The sequence below is a fragment of the Phoca vitulina genome, unplaced genomic scaffold (assembly GCF_004348235.1).
Source record: "Phoca vitulina isolate PV1807 unplaced genomic scaffold, GSC_HSeal_1.0 scaffold34, whole genome shotgun sequence".
NCBI classification, from domain to species: Eukaryota; Metazoa; Chordata; class Mammalia; order Carnivora; family Phocidae; genus Phoca; species Phoca vitulina.
The window spans coordinates 1,709,414-1,725,179 of record NW_022589737.1 but is presented as its reverse complement, the minus strand read 5'-3'; the positions used below and the strand labels follow the sequence as shown (position 1 = coordinate 1,725,179).

Below are 15,766 nucleotides of genomic sequence, written 5' to 3'. Positions count from 1 at the left end.
ATGTTTTTAAGAGCTGCTTGCTTTTCTTGTAGTCTCCTGGAAGCATTGACCTCTGGAAAAGGGTGCCATGACTTAGCTCTAGCCCTCAACCATGCACCTCTACCCCAGCTACTTTCTGAGATAGAAAAAAAAATCACGCCACTCTGTGAACTGGGATCAGCTGTTACCAATGGCCACGTTGCCCATGTGGCTTGTGGTTTTAAATTTCCTTTGGGAAAGAGAGTTCAAGTTTGCATTTATTTATTTATTTATTTATCTACTTATTTTACTTATTTCTTTTAGTTCTCGGTGATTTTGGTTCAGCAACAAAGCATGTTATTACAGCAGAAGAAAAAAGTACTGGTTTCATTGGCTGCAAGGTACCAGATAGTAACCCCAAGGCTGAGGTGCGCTATAAAATCCGGGGAAAGTGGCTGAAACATTCCACAGGTGAGACTTTCTACAAAAAAAAAAAAAACCAGTGACACCCACGGAACAAATGTCCTTCACCTACTTTTGAGCTCTGTATGCTAGTGACTGTGGATACCAAAAAAATGTGTAAGTGTCGGAAGTCAAGTGGAGACAAGCACAAACGGCTACATTGTAGATGTGATTACAACCCCACATTCCCTCCTTCATTCCGGTCTCCACTCCGATGTTTTTTCTTCTGAGAAGACCTTCCTCACGGCCCCATCTAAAATAATACGTCCTGTTGCTCTCTGTCCCCTTTACTTGGCCTTTTTTTTTTTTTTTTTAATTTTCATAGCATGGTGTTATACATGTTTTTGTTTGCTTGTATCTTATTTACCCCTTCCTCTGCCACCCCCATTTCTCGCGCTGGAATGCTGGCTGCATGAGTGCGGGGCTTTTGTCTGCTTTCTTGATCAGTGTAGCCCCTGTGGCCGGGCCCTCGCTGGCAGGATTTGTTGAGAAAAAAAATGAATAGATAGACATACATGGACACTGGGGGGTCAGTGCTGTAGGTGGAAGTTTGCTCAAGATGGTAGCTACGGTCATTGTATCTTTTTTTAATATGCTTGTGCTTTCAGCCTTCTCAACAAATGATCTGTTGTCAGATGTTTCTGCTGGGTTTGATTTTTGTTCCTCTAGTATTGTTGACTTTTTTTTTTTCCCCTGCCTCGACTTTCCCTTTCTTTCATTTAATACATTTTCCTTGATTGCTTCTTTGTGGCTATTCTTACATCTAAATTTAAAGCACAGCTATCAACCTTCATTTGTTTTAATTGGCGTCCTTCTTGTGGAGGCCTAACTGCATTCTCTTCTTTCCTCAGAGAATTACTTAATCCTTCCATCAGGGAATCTTCAGATTTTGAATGTATCTTTAGAGGACAAGGGATCATATAAATGTGCAGCTTTTAATCCTGTCACACATGAATTAAAAGTTGAACCCATTGGCCGAAAGCTTCTTGTGAGTCGTAAGTATTTGGGAGAATAATGGTAACTAGGAAGAGTCCTCAGAAGCATTCCTTATAAAACATTGGGAAAGCAAAGTTCATTTTTCTTTCAGATCCTGTTTGCTTATCGTAAGAGAGTCTTATGAAAAATTAAATACATAAATGCATTATAGAATGGTATTGTACGTGTTTTTAAAAGATAATGAATTTTTAGAAGAGAATTTTGGTCAAGATTGACAGAGTGGAAAGCATACGGAGAACTTGACCCTTTGCTCAAATAAGAAGAAATTATAGAGAAAATATAACTTTATATCCCTGGTAATCAAATTGGTGGCTAACTGTAAATTATGAAAAAATATATATCTTTTCTCTTGCAGATTATGGTAGCTGAACTGAGATAGAACCAATAGTCAAAGCACAACAAAATAGTGGTTTCTGGACTTGTCAAAAATTCGACATTTCTCAACTGCTAATTCAGAAATAGCTCTCAAGGGTCACAAAGTGTTTTAATTTTAATTCTCAACTAAAAATGATTTAGCTAACGAGTAGGACCGTGTAGTGTAAAGAAGAATAAATGGGAAGATGGGAAGACTCACAGGTTTGCTAAGGAAGAGCCTGGAAGTGAATATTTAATAAAAATTTTTTGTTTTCTTTTCCCAGGCCCTTCTTCAGAGGATTTTCATATTCTTCACCCCACCCTGTCACAGGCATTAGCTGTCCTTTCTCATAGCCCTGTCACCCTGGAGTGTGTGGTGAGTGGGGTCCCAGCTTCTCAAGTGCACTGGCTGAAGGATGGTCAGGACGCTCTGCAGGGAAGCAATTGGAGAAGGTTGTATTCTCATCTTGCCACAGAGAGCATTGACCCAACGGACTCGGGAAACTATTCTTGTGTAGTGGGAAACAAGTCTGGAGACATACAACGTGTGACTTACATGGTTAATGTACTTGGTAAGATGTTACTTATTAAATTGCTTTTCAAGTCAGGCTAATTTTCTGGTCTAACTGATGCTAGAATAGAAGATCTATTTGGGAACTACAAATGAAACAGGGACTAGCTAGAAACACCTATACCAGTAGTCAGAACAAGCTTCATTTTTTTTAAAGGCCGCTGAATTTGGCAGTATTTCTTGGTGGCATAGAACATTTCACCTGGGATGCTCGTGAGAACCTCACCCCCAACCTGGTTATGTCATGCAGAGCTTGTTCTTCCTTCCTAACGACTTGGAGGAAAGAGACGGGAATTCAGTAGGATGGAAGATTCTGGGCTGTATCAGTGTGTAGAACCCAGTAGTAGTAACTAAGAGTACTGACTAAAAAATGTCATCTCAAAAAGAAATCTGTTTCGGGGCCCCTGGGTGGCTCAGTTGGTTAAGCGTCTGCCTTCGGCTCAGTGCATGATCCCAGGGTCCTGGGATCGAGCCCCGCATCAGGCTCCTTGCTCAGCAGAGAGCCTGTTTCTCCCTCTCCCTCTGCCCCTCCCCCTGCTTGTGCTTTCTCTCTCTCTCTCTGTCAAGTGGATAAATAAAATTTAAAAAAAAAATCTATTTCATTTTATTTTCCCTTTTGGAATGCTTTCACTGTATCTGGCTCATAAAATTTGCATTATTTCTACCCACATTCTCAATATACAGTCTTTATCTCAAAGCTTCTCCTTTCTTCCTTCTAGCTACCTACATCACTGTCATGTCTAGCAGCAGAAAATGTTTTCCTTTATCAAAACAGATTTTCATGAAAGCCAGAAGAAGTAGGTAGTAAGTCATTTCATAGTAAAGATAGTTTTCATAAACTTCTGTGTGTGTTTATTTGCAACAATGGCCTGACATAGGTAACACGGGAAGTAAGGAAGGGTATGGCAGGTGAGCTTTAAAGTGCAATGATAATCAGGCCTAGATTAATATGCATAGTCAAATAATTTGGGCATGTGTTACAAATGTTGGTAAATGATTTACTTTGTCTAGGTGTAAGTGACTTGATGGATAGTAAAGTATCCATCTAACCTTAAGGCAGAACTGACCATGGAAAGCATTTAATTTGCAAATAAGCATTCTTCTGTTTTGGCTCTTGTTTAGTGTGAAATCCAGGGAAACTATTTATTTTAACCATCTGAGCCACCCAGGCGCCCTTTTTTTTTTTTTTTTTTTTAAAGATTTTACTTATTTATTCATAAGAGACAGAGAGAGAGAGGCAGAGGGAGAAGCAGGCTCCCTGCAGAGCAGGGAGCCCGATGCGGGACTCGATCCCAGGACCCTGGGATCATGACCTGAGCCGAAGGCAGATGCTGGGAAACTATTTATTTTAAAGAAATTACCTGAATCAAATGCTCAGAAAAGCCCAAGGGTGTGTGTGTATGTGTGTGTGTGTGTGTGTGTGTGTGTGTTGGCGGGAATTAAGTGGGTGGAGAGATCTAGAAAAAGAGACAATGACATATTAGTAACATATGGTTTATCCAATTAGAAGAAAGTTCAAATACATTTCTAATTTTGTCTTGATGACCACAGCAGATGGGAGAATGTGAGTGAACAATGCGGTTTGGTTTCAACTAGTTACTAGTAGAGGGAGGATTTTCTGTGTCTCGTGTGATAATTTAAAAAGGTACCTCTTAGGGGTTCAAGTTTCATTTATATGTTTTATTTTCAGAAAATGCTTCAATTTCTAAAGGACTGCAGGATCAGACTGTCTCTCTGGGCGCCACAGTGCAGTTCACTTGTGAGGTGCACGGGAACCCAACTCCAAACCGTACCTGGTTCCATAATGCGCAGCCTGTTCATCCTTCCCCACGACATCTCACTGCAGGAAACGGACTGAAAATCAGTGGTGTGACCATGGAAGATTCGGGACTGTATCAGTGTGTAGCAGATAATGGGATTGGATTCATACAGTCTACTGGGAGACTTGAAATTGAAAAAGGTAGGCTTTTGGGTCCTGCAATCATAGGAAGTTTCACTTTACAGATAGGCTTTTGTTTTGGTTAAAAATTAAATCATTTTCACTAAAAGGGCATAATCCTATTACCATAACAGAACTAATGCCTATTTCCCACGTTCCTTTCTCGTTGCAGGTCAGTATTTCCATGATGAAGCAATATTACTTGATCAAGCTCATTTAAAAAATTTTTTAATTATTTTTTTTAACAGTTACTTACTATGTAGTTTAAAAGGCATGTGGTAAAAGTCTCTCATTCCTATTCCCCAGCCAACCATATTGCTTTTAGAACTAATTAGTTTTATCAGTTTCTTGAATATCCTTGTATGTACATTTACGATCACTTACACATAACATGTCTGTGTGCGTTTAATAACATCTGTTTGTTTTTTCCCCCTAAATGGTGGTGTATTCTTTATCTTGAATTTTTCACTTAACATATCTTAGATATCTTCCTGTATTGAAGAGTGTTTCATTCTTTTTTCAAATTGCTGCTTATTAGTATTCCATGATATGGTTGTAATGATTTGGCTAGTACCTTCCTGATGGCTATTGCTAATCTTTTGCCATTTTAAGGAGTTCTATAATGAATGTCCCTCTGCATAGATTATTTTGCTCAGGTGTTTATATCTGTAAAATAAATTCCTAGAAATGAACTTGCTGAATAAAAGCAGGTATGCATTGGTAGTTTGGGTAGATACCACCGAGTTGCTCTGCAAAATTGTTACTTGTCTTTGTATTCTTACTGATCAGCAATGTGTAACTGCCTGTCTCCTCCTATCCTCACCAAGGCAGGGCATTGTCAATTGTTTTTTAAATCTTTGCCAGTCTGGTAGGTTAAAAAAAAAGTACCTTTGGATCTATGTTTCTTCTATTATGAGTGAATTAGGCTTCTTTTCATGTGTATGAGTCATTTGAATTTGCTTTCCCGTGTATTGACTGTTCATTTTTTTTTGTCCATTTTAAAAATTAGATTGTTGGTCTTCTTTCTTGTGGATTGGTAGTCCTTTATATATTAGGAAATCAATCTTTTGTCTATGAGTTATAACTATTTCAAATGTCAAAGAATCATTGTCATGCAGACCAATTCTCTGACCTTCATGCAGTTATTTTAGAAGTTAATAATAAAAAGCAATTTTTAATTGGCCTGTATTTGGAAATGTAAAATTATACTTCTCAATAGTGGAGTTAAAAAAAAAACTATAATGGAAATTTAAAATACTTTGGTGGGGCACCTGAGTGGCTCAGTTGGTTAAGTGTCTGCCTTCGGCTCAGGTCATGATCCCGGGGTCCTGAGATCGAGCCCCGCATTGGGCTCCTTGCTCAGCGAGAAGCCTGCTTCTTCTTCTCCCACTCCCCCTGCTTGTGTTCCCTCTCTCGCTGTGTCTCTCTCTGTCAAATATATAGATAAAATCTTTAAAAAAATAAAATAAAATAAAATAAAATACTTTGGTAATGAAAATGTCACGGATCGAATCGTGTAGGATATAGCAAAAATGGAACTTAGAAGGAAATGTATAGCTTTAAATGCTTATAAAAGAAAACTGGTAAGACTAAAAATTAGTCAGCTAAATGAAAAAACAGAAGAGATTTAAAGAAAGTAGAGGAAAAGAGATAATAAAGATAGGAGCAGAAATCAATTGAATAGAAAATTAAGATGAAGGAAAGAGGATCAATAAAGGAAAAAGTTGGTTCTTTGTAAAATCTAATAAAATGGACAAATCTTTGGCAAAATACAAATAAACAATAATAGGAATAAAAAGTAAAAGTCTTGTAGAGATTGAAAGTAATAAGACTGTGATAAACTTTATGCCAGCAATTTACAAAGATAGACAGAAACGGACAAATTCTTAGGAAAAATACAACTTAGTAAAGCTGTGACTTAAAAGAAATGAAAAAGCCTGAATAGTCCTATACTATCAGAAAGAAACTGATTAGGGGTTTAAAATCTTCCCACAGAGAAAACACCAGGCCAGCTGGTTTTATGGAGAGTTCTACTAAACTTTCAAGTAACAGACTGTTCCAAATATTACATAAACTCTTCCAGAGAAAAGTAAAAAATGGGAACTCTCCAGGCAGTATGATTTTGATGCTAAAAATCACAAAGGAATGGCACAAGAAAGGAAAATCAAAGGCCAATCTCATTTATGAACATAGATGCAAGAATCCTATATAAAATTTAGCAAGTCATCAACATATAAGAAAAGGAAATATATCTTGACTAAGGAGTCATCCCAGGAATCTGTCAGAAAATGTAAAGTGTCATTCATCCTTTTGATTGAATAAAAAAGAAAAATAATATTATTATATCCATAGAGGCAGAAAAATTTGACGTATTTCAGTATCCATGTTAGACACTCTTAGAAAAATAGAAATAGAAGGGAATTTTCTTAATTTGATAAAAAGTATCTAACAAAAACTTACAAGAAACATCACTTTTAGTGGTGAAATATTGGAAAGATTCTCTTTAAAATCTCTTTTATTTATCATCATACTGGAGATTCTAACCAGCACAGAAGGACAAGAAAAATAAACTAGGTAAGGATAAGAAAGAAAGAAACCAATGGGCGCCTGGGTGGCTCAGTTCGTTAAGCGACTGCCTTTGGCTCAGGTCATGATCCTGGAGTCCCTGGATCGAGTCCCGCATCAGGCTCCCTGCTCGGCAGGGAGTCTGCTTCTCCCTCTGACCCTAACCCCTCTCATGTGCTCTCTCTCATTCTCTCTCTCTCAAATAAATAAATAAAATCTTTAAAAAAAAAAAGAAAGAAAGCAAATCATTATTAATTTATAACTGCCATGATTGCCAACATAGAGAATTCTCAATTTGCTGGCAAATTATTAGAAATAACGAAAACATTTAGCAGGGTGGCTGGATGAAGACCAACAAGCAAGAATCAATGTCTTTCTACATAACACTGTATTAGGTTTCTCCGGAGAAACAAAACCAAGAGAATATATAAGATACAAAGAAGAGGTGATTTCTTACAGGAATCGGCTCACATGGTTATGGAACTGGAGAAGGAGGCAAGCCAATAGTATAATTTATTTGTGGGGAGGAGGAGGAGCTGATGGTGTAAGTCTTAACCTAGGTCCAAAGACTGGAGAACCAGAAGTGCTGATGTCCAGTGACCGAGGGCAGGAGAAGATGAATCAGCTTAAGCAGAGAAAATTCACCTTTCCTCTGCATTTTCGTTCTACGGAGCACTCAGCAGACTGGATGGTGCTCACCGTGTTGGGTGGTGCCATCTGCTACACTCTGTGTGTTGCAGACACACCCCGTTATCTGGACATCCCTTAGCCCAATCTAGCTGACACATAAAATTAATCATTATAATCAGCAACAAACAGAAAATATAATTTACAAGTCACCTTTCAATATTAGCAGCATGAAAAAGACCTAGGTAACCTAGAAAGGTATACCAGTTGGTAGATACCCAAAGTCAGTATTAGACAGCTGTCAGGTCTTTTCAAAACCTTTTCTGTAGATTCATGCAATTTCAATTAAAATCCTATCAAAATGGGCAGGGAGTGGGCATAATAACATCTCACCATTGTCCCTCCCTTGCTAGGATAACTCTGGTGTAGGTTCTACATTATCCTCAGCAGTATTGTGCTTCAGGCCCAGGGGTAACCTGATTCTATATACTCATAGTGAGCATGTTGGGGGGTGTCTGGGGGGCACAGTCAGTTGAGCGCCCAACTCTTGGTTTCGGCTCAGTTCATGATCTCAGGGTCACGAGATTGAGCCTCACGTTGGGCTCCCTGCTCAGTGGGGAGTCTGCTTGAGATTCTCTCTCCCTCTCCCTCTGTCCACCCCTCTCCGCATGTGTGCACAGGCTGTCTCTCTCTCTCTCTCTCATTCACTCTCTCTGATAAATAAATAAATCTTTAAACAGAAAAAAAAAATCCTATCAAAATATTTTGAGGATCTTAACAGACTGATTCTGAAATATATATGGATGAGCAAAGACCCAAGAATAGCTAAGACAGGAAAAGAAGAAGAAAAAGAACATGGGGGACTTGTTTTTGCAGATATTAGTATACAAAAATCTGTGGTAATTAAAATATAACATATTGGTGCAGGAACAAATAAGACTCTTAGAACAAGACAGAGACAGCCAAAGACATTTGCACCTAAGGACTTGACTTAGGTGGCATTGCAGATCACCAAGAGGAGGCTGTCCATTTCAAGTTTTGATGTGGGATAATTAGTTGTCAAAATGGAGAAAAAGAAATTAAATCTCTAACCCATAATGTATACAGACAAATTCCTAGTAGATTAAAGTCCTATCTATGAAAGGCAAATGACAAAAAAAAAAAAAATTATTTATTTACTTAGAGAGCATGAGCAGGGCTGGGAAGGGGGTGCGGCAGAAGGAGAGTGAGAGAATCCCAAGTAGACTCCTCCCAAGCATGAATCCTGATGTGGGGCTTGATCTCACAACCCTGAGATCATGACCTGAGCTGAAATCAAGAGTTGGATGCTTAACTGAGCCATCCTGGTGCCTCGAGATGCCAGATTTTTGAAAAAAATATAGTTGAGTATCTATCTGATTGGGTTTCAAAACTTAAGACATTTTGAGCTAATTTTTTAAAAAAAGATTGATATGACTACATTGATATTAGAACATCTTTGTTATTAAAGGATAGCATTAAAAATGAACAGAAAAGCAATATACTGTGAGAAGATACTAGTAACATACAGAACTAATAAAAGAACAGTATCTGGAATATGCAAAAACTCTGAATCACTACAAAAAAGATAAATGACCCAATAGAAAAATGTACAAAAGGCATTTCACAAAGGAGGAAAAATACCAGTGACACAGGTGAAAAGATGTTCAGTCTCATTAATACTCAGGGAGGTACAGCTTATTACCAGTGAGACAAAATCTTAACATTTACCAGATTGGCAAAAATTCAGAAATCTAATCATGCCAGGTGATGGTTTTGTCAAATGTAGGAAGTAGGACTGGAGGAAGAAAAGGATGTGCTGGAGAAAATGCCATTTGTAATTAATATTCCATTGTAGGTGCACTTAAAATTAGCTCCAGGGGAGCCTGGGTGGCACAATCGTTTAAACGCCTGACTCTTGGTTTCAGCTCAGGTCATGATCTCATGGGTTGTGAGATCGAGCCCTGTGTCTGGCTCTATGCTCAGCACGGAGTCTGCTTGAGTTTCTCTCTCCCTTTCCCTCTGCTTCTCCCTCTTGCACTCTCTCTCTCTCTCTCTGGAATAAATAAATAAATCCTAAAAAAAAAAAGAGAAAAGAAAAAGAAAAAAAGTACCTCCAGAGAATGAATACCTAGGACTAAAAGGAAAGAGAGTTGGTGTCGCTGTAGTTTGGAAAAAAAAGTGTTGTTCATGTATATGGTAAGAAATAGGTTCATCAACTTACACTCAGAACTGGTTTCTCTCCTAGGATTTTTGTAATCAGATGTTTCCCCCGGAATTAACTATTTTTTTGTGAAGGAGTATTATTTTGTTTTATGCTATTTCATACTGTTTTCATGTTTCAAGTCTGAGGTTTTGGCTTCACATGTTCTGTACTTAACAGTGGTTGGATGTGTAGGGGATACATAGTGGAAAGCTCTCAACAGATTCCTTTATACATTCCGTTTTCCCTAAAGGACAGGCAGTCTAAGTAGGCAATGTCTAGGAGCCTACAATGAAGAATTTTACTTTTTTAAGAAATTTATTTGAGAGAGAGAGAGCACAATCAGGGGGAGCAGCAGAGGGAGAAGGAGGCAACCCACTGAGCAGGGAGCCTGATGCGGGACTCGATCCCAGGACCCTGGGATCATGACCTGAGCTGAAGGCAGATGTTTAACCGACTGAGCCACCCAGGCGCCCCAAGAATTCTACTTTTTATGGACAGTTTTACTTGCTGAAAGTTGAGACGGGAACTAATAAGAAGTGATATCTTTGTTTTAATTATTACTATCATTACTGTATCACTATTTGCATGTGACTTTGCAAACACTGTTATTTCAGTGAATGAATGTGTTCTCCATACTGTAAATGTAAAACATTGCTTAGGGGATTGTAAGCAGATTTACTGTAGTGATCATTTCACAAAGTGTACATATATGTTGAATCATGATGTTGTGCACCTGCAACTTATGTTATATGTCTGTTATACTTCAATTAAAAAAAAAAAACACTGCTAAGAAACACATGTATAAAAGATGCGTTTAAGACTGCTACTTGGGCACAACATTGAGAACATTTATGCAGTAAGATTAATTGATATAATTTTGCATTGTAGATACAACAGTGTTATTATTCTTTTTATGTGTGAATTACTTTTTTAATAGGCGGTGGACTCAAGCCAGTTATAATTACAGCACCAGCAAGTGCACAGGTGGTAGATGGAGACTTTGTTACTTTGTCCTGCAATGCCACTGGAGTGCCAATCCCTGTCATGCGTTGGTACGACAGGCATGGGTTGATAACCAGCCATCCGTCTCAAGTGCTTAGATCTAAATCCCGGAAATTCCACTTACGACCTGGGGGCTTTGACCTGGAGCCTGTCTACCTCATCATGTCCCGAGCTGGCTCAAGCTCTCTGTACATTCAGGCTGTCACTCAGGAACATGCTGGAAAATACACCTGTGAAGCTACAAATGAACATGGCACCACGCAGTCGGAGGCAATCCTCACAGTGGGTGAGTGGCCATTCGTTCTTTTTCTCGGGTGATTAGCTTCCTCTAATAGTAAGGGGATAAAGTGCTTTGAAGTATGTTATTTTCATGAGTCCAGCAATCTCTAAATATAGATATATTTTCCCAGAGACAGTGAAATACAGAACTGTAGTTTTTGGTATTTGGTCTTCACATGAACTGGAAGAACAATTAATCTCCATTTCTGATCTTTTTGTTAGAGTTGTATTTGTCCTGTGGACGGCTCTCATTTGGGAGCAAGCCCCAGTTAGGACCTCTTTTCATGATTAATGCTTTTGGTTTTCTAAGCTACTGAATATGGTCATTGCAGACATTTTTCAGGGGAGCCCTTGATAAGTACAGTATCCAAAGTCTCAAGGGTTGGCTTTCATTGAGAAAGTAGAATCATGGTCCTATTAAATAGTACCTCTTATTCAAAGTTGCCTTTCTAATGGAATGCATAACATTCATTCTTGATATTCTACTGATTTTTGGTGAGGATGTCTTAAAAGCTTCGTACGGTCTTTGAAGAACTAGTATATAGAGTATCAATATTATTAAGATTAATTCAAATTGGACTTAATTCAAATTCAGACCTTCTGTCAGTGAGTATTTAGAACAGCCTTCCCCCGCAGGTGGTCTGTTGAGTGGAGACTGTCACCTTATGTGTCATGCAAGAGGCAGAGTACTGCCCTTGGTTTTGGCAACTGAGGTCCCTGCTTTAGAGAACTTCGTGTGGCCTTCTTCTGCCTGGGGCCTCAGATCCCACAGGTCAAAGAGTCCATGAGGGTCAGGGGTTGTGCTTACCCAGAGCCTGGCGCCCATGTTCCTCCTTCCGTACAGCAGGACAGGGCTCTGGAATTCCTTGCTTTCGTTAGTTCCAAGTCTGGTTCCACACAGCTCTTTCTCCCTGGCCCGTCTTCCAGAGTGTAGGCCACACCACCAGTGGCCAGCACCCTGCAGCCTGGAGAGTGGACAAGGGGCGGTCTGGCACAGGAGTGAAGGTGAAGTAGACAGAGCTTGGATGGGTACACATGTATTTCCATTCACATGCACACAAGGACCCTCTAGCTCTAGATGAAGCTGGAGGTGGGAGAAGTGGGGAAGGCCAAAGACTTCCATTGATACCCTTGTGCTACTCTGTGAATGGCAGAGGTGGGGATGATGTGGGGGTTAAGCATGTAGGCTGGGTAAGCGTCCTGGCTCTGCCACTTAGGAGCTTTGAGACCTGGGGCGAACTGTCGAACTCGTTCCTGCTTGTTTCCTCATCTGCGTAACAAACATAGTGAAGGTCCTACTCCTCAGGTGGATGTGGGAATTTAAGGAATTCTTACCTCTAGTTCCCAGATGCAGAAACTGGTTCCTGGAGGTTAGGGTCATACAGCTAAGGATACGTGGTGGAACAGAGTATGCACCTGGGCAGTCTGGTGTAAAGTGTTTATGATGGTGTCTGGCAACAGAAAACCTTCAAATTCCAAGTATTAGGTTCTAATTATTACTATCTAATTATTATTAAATGATAATTGTCCCATGTAGTGGTTAGGGAAGGAAGGAATAGTTACTGATTTCGTCATTTTAAGAATCCTCAAATAAAGAAGGTAGTTGAGTGTTGTATAAACTTATACATATATAAAAATACGTGTGTGTATGTATACGGGTGTGTGTTTATATATCGTCTGCCAAGCAAAAATAAGAGTGGCTCTACTCAAAAGTGTTAGCGGTAGGACAGGTGTAACCCAGGCGCTGCTTGGTTAGCTTTTGGCTGAAGTGATTGTTTCATGTAAATACGGGGTAGCCAGAGACATCGATGAGATAGTCATAGCTGATGGAACTAGATAGTTTGTTTAACTGCCTCACTTTAAATATGAAAGATCTGAATCCCTTAGAAGATGCATAAGCCAGTTTCTTTAGGTTAGAACTTTTTAGATCTTTAAAATCTGCCTCCCCCCTCCAGGATTTTAAGTCTTGATAAATACCATTTTCATGTATAGGAAGTAACCCCATCACCAACATCCTACCTAAGTGGTCCTTGCATTTCCTCTTTTGCACGATCTGTAATTATTAAGACCCAGCCGAGTTTATTAAAACTTGTAACAATATAGAACAACCCATTTCTTTTTATAGGAGTCTGAGCCTTATTAAATTCTAGCATACTGAGAGCTATTTACTTTGTTTTTCGTGAAGAGGGCAGTAAGCAAGGTCAAAGGGAGAGATGACTGCCCCCCACCCCCTTTTTTCTTTCCAGAGACCTTGGGTTTTGAGGTCTTGGATGTACAAATATTTGTAGAATGGGTTGTAACTCTTCAGAACTATAATGGGAGTTGGCCTGGGATAGTCCGGGTAGGGGTGGCTGCCATGAGTGGTCACGGTGGGAATGGCTTTGACAAGTTTGGTTATATTCCTTGTTTAATTAGTTTCGACTCAGAGCCATTAGATTCATTGCCATTAAAAGCAGAGTTTTATCAATCTCTTTTCCAATTCAAAAAGCGTTCTACCTTTAAAAATGCTAGATCTCTCATCTGACCGTTTCACAGAGTTTTGTTTTTTTTTTAAGATTTTACTTATTTATTTGAGGGAGAGAGTGTGTGTGTGTGAGAGAGAGAGAGAGAGAGGTCACGAGCAGTGGGGAGGGGTAGAGGGAGAAGCAGACTCCCCGCTGAGCAGGGAGCCCGATGGGGCTCAATCCCAGGACCCTGGGATCATGACCTGAGCCAAAGGCAGATGCTTAACCGACTGAGCCACCCAGGTGCCCTCACAGAGTTGTTTTGAAGATAAGTTGAAATAACATATGTGAAAAAACTTTTGAAAGTAGCATTGGGGCCTTATAAATTGTGTCTAGTAGCTTGTGAGTGCTCAAGTTATATTATTGGAAGTCGTAGAGGGGAAGGAATTCAATCCCCTTCCTAATAAAAGTTACAGAAAAGTCTCATTGCATTCTGAATGGCAGAAGTAGAATTTTGACCCTCATATGGTTAGACCCCGGCTGGAGCATAAGTCTGTCTCATGCCTCTGGATCAAATGAGGCATGTGGTCTTTAAGCTCTTGTACTGCGAAATACCACTTCCCCGTGGTAACCAGCCCAGAAGATCCAGGAAAGTACTAATGATAAAAAGGTCATTCTCCACCACCCTGAGCCACAGCTAATCACCGCCCCTTGCTCTTGCTTGAGGCCCTCCGCCCGCAGCTGCACCAGCTCACACCCTTCACGGCCAACCCACATTCTGACTCACTAGGTAAACACGGCAGCTCCAGGAGCAATATTTTGGAAGTTTGTCTCAGTGAACTTAATTCATTTTCTCCTATATGATTTTCTCACTGGCGTTTTATTTTCTTTAGAGGAGGACACGTCTGGGACACCTTTTCTCTTTTAAACCAAGAACTGACCTTACACCGTGAGCTATGGGGTTTTGTTTTGTTTTGGTTTGGTTTTTTTGCTACTTCTCCTAAACTGTGGTGATTGTTGGAAAAACACACCCACCTTTTTTTTTTTTTTTTTAAACCAGGAATCTGACTTCATTGTGCAAAAGAAACGCTTTGACATTGTTTCCCCTGCTCCCTTCCTCCACACAAGTGGTCAAAAATAGGAGATCTTTTTGTCGCCAGTATGAATAGCACTGTAGAGAAAGCAAGCCATGAGTACTTCGGTTTCATGGTGCTGGCAGCATACTTGTTTTCCTAGACTGCTTTCTCATTTTTGGCGGCAGCACCACTAACATTCTTCGGCCACCTCTTTTCACCATCTCCCAGAACCCTAATTTCTTCATCTGTAAAGTAGAAGTGGTGCTATCTACCTAAGAATGTTGTTTTTTTTTTTTTTTAAAGATTTTATTTATTTATTTGAGAGAGAGAATGAGATAGAGAGAGCATGAGAAGGAGGAGGGTCAGAGGGAGAAGCAGGCTCCCTGTTCAGCAGGGAGCCCGATGCGGGACTCGATCCCGGGACTCCAGGATCATGACCTGAGCCGAAGGCAGTCGCTTAACCAACTGAGCCACCCAGGCGCCCCCTAAGAATGTTATTTTGAGAATTTAATGAGATCATATTCATTAAATGTCTAGCACAATGCTTGGCACATAATATGTGCTCAGTAAATTTTTGGGGGGTGAGGGAATATATGCAACGTATTTATTTTTTCAGTGCAAATAGAAGTATTTGTCCCTTCTCTGGATGTTCTGGATGCTTTTAGTCGTATTAAGACTGTGGGCTTGTTTTATTTTTCTTTAGATTGGCAGTTTCTTTTTCTTTTATTTGTTTCTTTATTTTATTTACTAGAATGGCAGTTTCTTAAGCCAACCTTCGATTCTATCCAGAAAGAGGGCTTGCTTTGGAAATAAGTAAATTCTTCTTTTATTTTTGCTAGTCTTATTTCATTTCTTTCCTCTTGTTGAATATAAATTGTTTTGCTTGTGTAGGGTAAGTATTTTAGTTATCCAACAGCCCCTTTATTTATTTATTTTTTAAGATTTATTTATTTGAGAGAGAGAGAGCGAGCCAGTGAGCATGGTTCGGGGGGTGCATAGGGACAGAAGCAGACTTCCCACTGAGAGTGGAGCCCAACGCAGGGCTCGATCTCACGACCCTGAGATCATGACCCCGCGATCATGACCTGAGCCGAAACCAAGAGTTGGACACTTAACCAATGGATCCACCTAGGCGCCCCTGCAACAGCCCCTCTATTATCTCTTACAGTTCTGTGGGTTGACCGGATGCAGCTAAGCAATTCTGCTGGCCTTGCTTTGGCTCTCCTATGCTGTTGCAGTCAGATGGCACCTGGGGCTGGAACAGCCAAA

The 15,766-nt window shown here is 39.9% G+C and overlaps 1 protein-coding gene across 4 annotated transcripts in view; it reads left to right on the top strand.

The window, feature by feature from the left end:
* CDON (cell adhesion associated, oncogene regulated) overlaps positions 1–15,766 on the top strand; it is a 96,603-nt gene that overhangs the window by 36,911 nt on the left and 43,926 nt on the right. For all 4 annotated transcript variants that reach the window (XM_032426145.1, XM_032426146.1, XM_032426144.1 and 1 more), the window contains 5 exons: positions 283–429; positions 1,272–1,415; positions 2,055–2,342; positions 4,032–4,301; positions 10,634–10,984. In XM_032426145.1, the coding sequence (XP_032282036.1) occupies positions 283–429; positions 1,272–1,415; positions 2,055–2,342; positions 4,032–4,301; positions 10,634–10,984 (1,200 nt within the window). The remainder of the gene's footprint in view (positions 1–282; positions 430–1,271; positions 1,416–2,054; positions 2,343–4,031; positions 4,302–10,633; positions 10,985–15,766) is intronic.